We start from the raw sequence: 7,722 nt of genomic DNA, 5'->3' as shown, positions 1-7,722 counted from the left end.
CCATTTGTTCTTGAATAATTTAGCACTTTGGACTCTCGAGGCTTCATCTTCAGTGGAAGCTCTGGACCATGCTGTCTCAATGTATTAACTCATCTGCCTTGCCCCAGTGTAGGGATAATCACCAATTGGGTTTTCATAAATGAATATGCAGGCTCAATTGGGATATGCAGGGTATAAAAAGTGTATAGAATAGAGAAAAAAACGTTCTTCATCACTTTAAGGAACTTGAATTCTCGTTTGAGTTCATATGCAATAAAGACGCTCAAAGATTGACGTAAGTGAGGCCACGAAAGTTTTATCCATTTTTCTTACCTTGTAATGTTAACTGTACTTCTATTCTGCCCCGGTGTTGGGTGTTTCTTGACTAGGTTAAATCAAAAGAAATTCTCCAAATTATTGAAGCACAAAGGGGTCAAACAATAGATTACATGCACTGTTTAGGATAGAGAAGTGAAACGCGTCTCATCATTTCAATCCACATAGTTTTTGTGAGCAAATCTTTAACTTGAGAACATGGAATATTTCCACTCATCTCATAATGTATAAATAGGGGATTATGTGTATGATAAGGCTTGCCTTTCATCATCCTAACATGTCTCATTTAACATTTCTTGACACCTAAATTTTGACTAAATCATTGAGAGATTTATTACATGGAAAATTAGGGACTAATCTTTAGCCCCAAAACCAAAATGATATAATTAAATTACAAAACATAAAGCTTTTAGGAGCATTCATCATATAGTTTAGTCCATTAATTGCATTGGACTGGAGGTGGTGATGGACCTGAATCAGTTACGTGGAATAGGCCTGCACTGGAAACAAATTCGGTTAGCCTATGGAGGAAGGCTTGGCCAAAAATTTCAAGCCTGAAATTACGGTTTTGAGCTTTAATTGAGTTGGGTTTACCTTTTCACCAATGAGACATGACCTAAATGATAAACACGTTCTTAATAGTATTGGCCTGATCTTATTCTTATATTAGTGATCGTTGTCCAAGTTCATGAAAGATGAAGATGTACATGAGTAAATATTGGTATTCTAAGTTTTGAGAAATGCCTGACACTTTCAATGAAAAAACTAGCCACAATTACCTTTTATTATGTCCGATACGATAAAATGAGAAGACATTGTGCATAGTAAATTTGATCTAGACATTGTACATTAGGAAGATCAATTTATAAATGATACATATGTCTGATATATTTATTGATGTAACATATCAAACTTTGTTACTTCAGAAAGTTGCAAGTGACATTCGATAGATGCAACTGTCTGAATGCATCTTACGCATAGTATCAATAATTAAATTAAGATAGGAGTGGTGGAGATGTGAAGCCACCATAAATCAACCCTTTGGCGACGTGATGATAAGTAGACTCGGTCAAGTGAATCCCGTCCCAATTGACGAAAGCCGATGGATCTTTGCAAACAGTTGAGCCGGGTTCACCACAACTTACTGAAGCATTATAGTGGTATGGACCACTTTCTCCACAACAAGCCTTTAGTGCCCCTCCATAAAAACCTGCGTGAATGCACCCATAAATTTGAACAGATTAGGTAACTATATGTGTTCTTGTCAATGACATCAAACCAAAATGTGCTAATGTTACTTATGTTATCTGGTGTATTTCAATTCACTTGGAGCCACATTCCATCACCAAATAATGCTTTAAGATTTGGCGTCGTTCCATCGTTAATTGCCCTCTGTGATTAAGAACAATCTTGACTCTAGAGGTAAAGGGGAAAATTGTGGGGAAAAAAAAAACAAGTTGGCTTTCATTTGATGTACAGACCGTGTATGTTCTTTTTTTATTTAATACAAAGTCATCTTTATAAATATGTATCTTGATTGTAATTTAAAAATAAATCTATAATTACTTATACGAATGGTGATGGATGGAACATGTGAAGTCATACATCTACAATTTGTTACAAGAGTATTAGTTCAAGCAAAAAATATTCATTGTCAATGAAATTCGAGAGGGAAAAAAGATAGGTGAAAAGAAGGGTCACCGTAGTGTTTTGGATTGCGATATATAGGTATGGAGGCACCATAATAATCAGCATACATAATTCTTGCAAGAGGGTATTCTTCTCTCAATTTTTGCAATTCTTGCTTGAGGTAGTTATCGTGGTACTCGAAGAGAGCATCATAAGCCTTGAGACACCCGGTTCTTGGGTCATATGCCGATTTGTTAGGACTATGATACAAAGTTAGAATTGTGGGGGAACAGCCTATTGGAAACTGTCCTGGCACCAATAGATCCACTGCTCCTTCTTCTATAAGTATCTGTCATGGTTATGATGATTCAAGAAAAATAAGAAAAATAACGGAAACTTGATAATAGTGAGAAATCATAATAATAATAATAATAATAATAATAATAAGCAAGCAATCTCAAGACAAATCACGTGGATCATTTTGTAAGTGTACATGAATCACTTTTGGGAACTGCTTCGTGCACCATGGAGATCATCATACGTCTCTGATAGTCTTTTTTTTTTTACACAATCCATGTATACTATTAAAAGGTGGATTTTTTTAAGGAAGGCACAAAAGCTCGAATTTATTAGTCACTATTTAAGTTATTGTCAATGCTTCTTTGTGACATTTCAACTTTGTCTTTGGTTATTAGTTTTAGGGTTTCCATTCAGTACAACTATGGAAATAAGAAGTTTCTCCAAACAGTGTAGTGATGGAGGCATTTCTTTATCCTTCTTACTGAAGTAAGTTTGTGTGTAACATACACGGATGGCACGGGCAACTGCTCCAACGACTTGTGGTACCATAGCACGTAGCTGTTTCATGGTTTGACCAGAAAATAAGGGAAAGAGGTAGTCATTGCCACCCATCTCCCCCGCCAGAAACAGAGACTTCTTGAAGTAGTCATCACATTCTGCACCCCAAAAAAAAAAAAAAAAGAAGTTATAACACATGTTGCGTGAAGGTTATCCTAAGCATATAATTTATAAAAGTGAATGCCGCCAATCTTCCCCCACCATAAAGAATTTTTTTATGTTAAATTTGATAAATTATAGCACATATTTCATAAAAGTTATACTAATAGCAGCAAGTACCAGGAGGAGGTGACAGCCGTTGCCATCTCCTCCTTTGGTCCGTCATTGACTTTCATCTCATGGCTATTTCCCTGATATGGGTCAAAAGATACTTATTGCACGCATCGATTTATATTGTTTTGGATAATGGCACCACTTGTTAGTGACCTTTTGCAAAATACTCTATCGGGACCTTCGACTGTATCTTCTTCTTTTTTATCGGATTATGTCCTTTAAATGTAGTCTTTTTTGTTCGGGTTGGTTCGTGATATCAAAACATGTGTAGATTTGCCGAAGCGGACCGCCACCCGGCATCACCGGGACCTAAAGTGGTGATGTGGAATAAAATAATGAAAAAACATGAAAAGAAAATCAAAATCGATAATATATATTAAGGAATCAATAATGCTTTTACATTCTTTTTTGACAATAAAAGGTAGAAATTTACCTTGTCTTGTGGTGCAGAGAAACTTCATAAAATTCTGGAACCAGCCAAGCTGAACACTCAACGAGTCATTTGTCCACAACCCAATATTCTGAGCATAGAAGAAAGACGAGTCGAGTGCTGTGGCACCAGCAACTGCGAAGTTCACTCCCGTACGGACAGGTGGACCTTTGGCTACTGCCAGATATGGTGGAAGATATGGCAGTCCAAATGCTTCGGCTGCGTTCTCATATTTTTACGTTCGTCGTGAGATTAAGAATACTCTATCAGTAGCATTAAAAATGAAAATTCCTGCTAGAAAACCTAATCGCATATTAAATAAGCATAATACGGGACATACAAAGTTGTCTAGATTACATAAGTCAGATGATCTTTGGACGCGTGGGCATTATTCAGTCTAACCCACACTGATCGAAACATATGGCCGACTTGTATTATTTACTTTTCTTCACATAGGCTGTTTCAATTTTTAAAGCTCCTGAGATAGCAATTCAATAGGTTTTGCCCCATGGGAAAATGATGAAACTGTTTTCATATGGGATAGTCAAATTGTTTTTTGGTGAAACTTTAATCTATTTAGAAGGGTCCAAAACGCAATTATGGTAAACGACTTTGTACAAGTGATCGAAAAATGTAGAGAAGATATCTGAAAGAGAGTATACAATACCTATGAAATCGATAATGAGGCGTCCGTTAGAAAATCGACCAGTCGTGTGGTGGAAGAATGTCTCGCCGTAAGGGAGATTTTTTATTTCTGGATACGCGAGTGCCCCGGAAAGGAGGAAGTTTCCGGTGTCACTAAGAGAGTTGCCAAAGTTGAAGATTGCAGTGTAGCGCCTGGGGCTCGACCAAACGAACTTTGAAAAGAGGCAGCAGAGCAAGAAGAAGACTAGTATCTTCATGGCTTTCATGTCAAACAATACTAGAAAATTTCGATGAAGGAAGAGTCTGCTTGGGGTTGAGCTTCAGCCCTAACGTTATATCATAGAGCAACCTCACACCTTCCCAATATAGGCACTGGAGCCTGGTCAGACGAAGCTTCAATTGATGACTTGCAGTTTCAATGGCACCCTTTTATATTACATAGATGTGCAGAAATTTTCAGAATCTCATCTATTATATATACGTCCATTGGATCCGCCAACTGTTATGAATTATCCTATGTTTTTTCATTAGTGTAACACTTTAAAGATGGCCCATCTTACTCTCTTAATTTTGCTTTAGAAGTTTCATGTGTGTTTTGCAGCTTGTGCAACTTTGGCCATGTTATAGTCTTTAACCCAAACGACCTTGAAATAATGCATTTCGTTCTCATCTTACCAACATATATTAGATCTTTTTTAAATTTAGCAACTTTTGGTTACTAAAGTTTATTTGTATTTTTTTACAAACGTCATAAATATATGAAGTTTCATATGAATTTAGCAACCTTTATTTGTGTGACTTACCAACTTGTTTTTCTCATTTGCCTACTAGTTAGAGTAATTACCAAGAAATTCCAACATTAATTAGAGTAATTACCAATTGTTTGTCTTACTTACCAACATGTTAATTGAGCAACTTCTGACCAAAAAAAAAAATTGGGCAACTATTTTATATATTATCAACTTTTTTGGTTGGAATAAATTATCAACTTTAATAAGAGTGATTATTAACTTTCTTCGATTAAGTTACCAACTAATTTTGTGTTACTAACTATATTTGAGTTAATATCAATTTTATTATATATTTTTTTGTAAAATAACTACTTCTCTAATCTTTGACAAAAAAAAATCTCTTGCCATTTAACAACTTTTATTTACCTTTTTTCCGTTGTTTAAATTCACCAGCTTTTATATGAAATTACCATTATTTATTTGTACGACCTATCAACTTTTTCCCCAATAAGTCCAAGTACTTTTGCGGTATCATCTCTTCTTTCAAGTTGCTTACCAACATTCATTTGTTTTTCCTAAGATTTACCTACTTTTCAATTGAGTTACGACTTTTATTTGCCTTATTTACAACTTTTTAAATTTATCAACTCTTTTTAGAAAAACCTCAATTAGAGTGATCGACGACTTTTTTTCAATTAAGTTGTCACGCCCCGTACCCCACGAAGCGTGAGCATCCCACCTTCGGTCGATAAATTGTGACGTCCCAGGAAGCGTCGCCGACCCACGCCCATACAGAGATCAAGCACAAGCGGAAGTATAAAATAAACAAACCTAGACAATTACAATATGAGCCAAGGATAGCCATCCAATAAATAACGATCAACGCAGAAAATATGTACATACTTATATCACTATTTTAAAACTCTTTTTACAGTGCTCCCAACAACTCAAATAAAACACCAACTCCTAGGAATAACCAAACAGCCACTTCTCCGATCTGCTCCGTCTCCACAGGGGTGCACGCTCAACGACCGCTGGATGAAATGCAGCATCCCAAAAAGTGGTGGTGTCCTCGGCATCCTACGGCTGGGGGTCTGAAAATGTTTCGGTTTACACAACCGTGAGACGAATCTCAGCGAGTATGACCCCCTAAACCTAGGCTAGGCTAACATGCAATCTCCTGACCGACAGACAAAACAACATAACCAACCAATTTATAAATAAACTCCGACCTAGGCCCTCTGACCCAGATCTCTTACCTGGCTGACCCTGCAGGTTAGACAGTTCAATATGTAATAATCACGGGACATACGTGGTACACATTATCACACGTACGCCAATCCCATGGTCACACACCGATCTCACACACTCGCATGCCAATCAATGCATGTTTATGCATGCAAATGTCATTGACATGTCATGCACATTTCTTTGGCCCACTGGCCCACACTGGCACACTTGCCCAAATTAATTATTATTACGACTCGAGTCATCAATTTTTTTCACGACCCGGTGCGTCTAGCCTGCTTCAAAGTGCATGAGGCGCGGCAACCGATCTGGCCCAGTGTCTCTAGCCTGCTTCAAAGTGCATGAGGCGCAACACTGATCTCCTTGCGAACCAGAGCCTGCTTCAAAGTGCATGAGGATGGTCGCCTTCCGGACGTACCGGGCATCGTCCTGCTTCAAAGTGCATGAGGACGGTATCGACCCGAAGGTCCGTAGGTGATCACACAACTCATTATTATCTGAACCCAGCGTATAACGCTTCAGGGTATTTTAGGTGATCACATGCTCATGGCAGGCACGCATTCTCGCACAATTCATCACACGCCTCGTTCCCGGCATTCACTATGCGTGCCATGAAATGCAAAACAATGCAACATGAGCATCAGCACAATTCAAGCATTCAGTTAATTTCATGCCGCAACAATCGTTCACTGGCCAATTAATACCATGCGGCTCAATTCCACAATGTGCAATTCAATAATCCAATCAAGCCATCATATGGCCAATCACACTCCGCACAAGTCGGCCACGCAGTCACGCGACATGGCATTACTCAATTTCCCAACAATTGGGTACAGAAATCAACCAGTCAATCAACCCGGGCATACCCAGCAGTCCAATCACATAATCCCCGATTAATTTGTGCTAGTCCAATAATTATTTCTAATAAATCCCACTAAATTCCTTAGACTTAATTTCCAACGATCGATCCTCAATCCAGTCCGAATTACACACTGGTACTACCTAATCCAGTCCAGACTACACCGATAATACCTAAGCCAACATGCCGAACACAATCATTCACCAAATCAACGAATTCAACGCATCCTTGGCACATTCAATATATTTCCACTTTGGTTCAACGAATCCCACATTCATTCGCACGTTCATTCCAAGGTAGTTCAATGCGTTAAAGGCCCGCCCTGGGCAAATCTGTGACATTCCGAATTTCGGCCCATTTTTGGGATTTATAAAACGTGTAATTTGTCAGTGTGCTTATAGTAAAATCTCGCCCGAGAACTGATCACTCTCGGTTATTATTTTTAAATTAGAGATTTCGCTAGAATCGCACTCGATCGAATTTGACCGTTATTTAGACCCCGAACTTGGCAGTCGATTTTCAGAAGTTTCGGGACGAAATAAATTGGACGGTGTCGATATTGTTGTGGCCAACGTTGAGATTGTCAGGAATGATGGAAAAAGGGGAGTTTTTGACCACGTGCGAATTTGGACTAATAGACCTCCCTCGTTATAGTTTGGTTCAATTAATTTGGCCTTTGTCCCTTTTTATGTGCGAGGCTTATTTTGGACTGGTAGATCGTTTTTGGTTTTGAA

The 7,722-nt window shown here is 38.2% G+C and overlaps 1 protein-coding gene across 1 annotated transcript; it reads right to left on the bottom strand.

Annotated features, from left to right (window-relative positions):
* Positions 1 to 1,310: 1,310 nt before the first annotated feature.
* Positions 1,311 to 4,407, bottom strand: LOC130140439 (GDSL esterase/lipase At5g45910-like). The gene is made up of 5 exons (XM_056319803.1): positions 4,173 to 4,407; positions 3,509 to 3,724; positions 2,752 to 2,900; positions 2,056 to 2,293; positions 1,311 to 1,525 (listed from the first exon to the last, which is right to left on the bottom strand). Exons 1-5 carry the CDS (start codon positions 4,405 to 4,407, stop codon positions 1,311 to 1,313), a joined length of 1,053 nt encoding a protein of 350 aa, XP_056175778.1.
* Between the last annotated feature and the right edge of the window lie 3,315 nt (positions 4,408 to 7,722).

Source organism: Syzygium oleosum, unplaced genomic scaffold, assembly GCF_021117445.2.
Source record: "Syzygium oleosum isolate NSW1041296 unplaced genomic scaffold, Sole_v2.1 Sole_v2.18, whole genome shotgun sequence".
Classification (NCBI taxonomy): domain Eukaryota; kingdom Viridiplantae; phylum Streptophyta; class Magnoliopsida; order Myrtales; family Myrtaceae; genus Syzygium; species Syzygium oleosum.
Note: the sequence above shows the minus strand (reverse complement) of the source record. Positions and strands in the feature narration are given on the sequence as shown.

Coding starts and splice junctions, on each gene's coding strand:
- LOC130140439 (XM_056319803.1), bottom strand. CDS start 4,407: ATGAAGATACTAGTCTTCTTCTTGCTCTGCTGCCTCTTTTCAAAGTTC. Junction 2,901..3,508: donor TCTCTGCACCACAAGACAAG/GTAAATTTCTAC, acceptor TTTGGGGTGCAG/AATGTGATGACTACTTCAAG. Junction 1,526..2,055: donor TATGTATGCTGATTATTATG/GTGCCTCCATAC, acceptor GCATTCACGCAG/GTTTTTATGGAGGGGCACTA.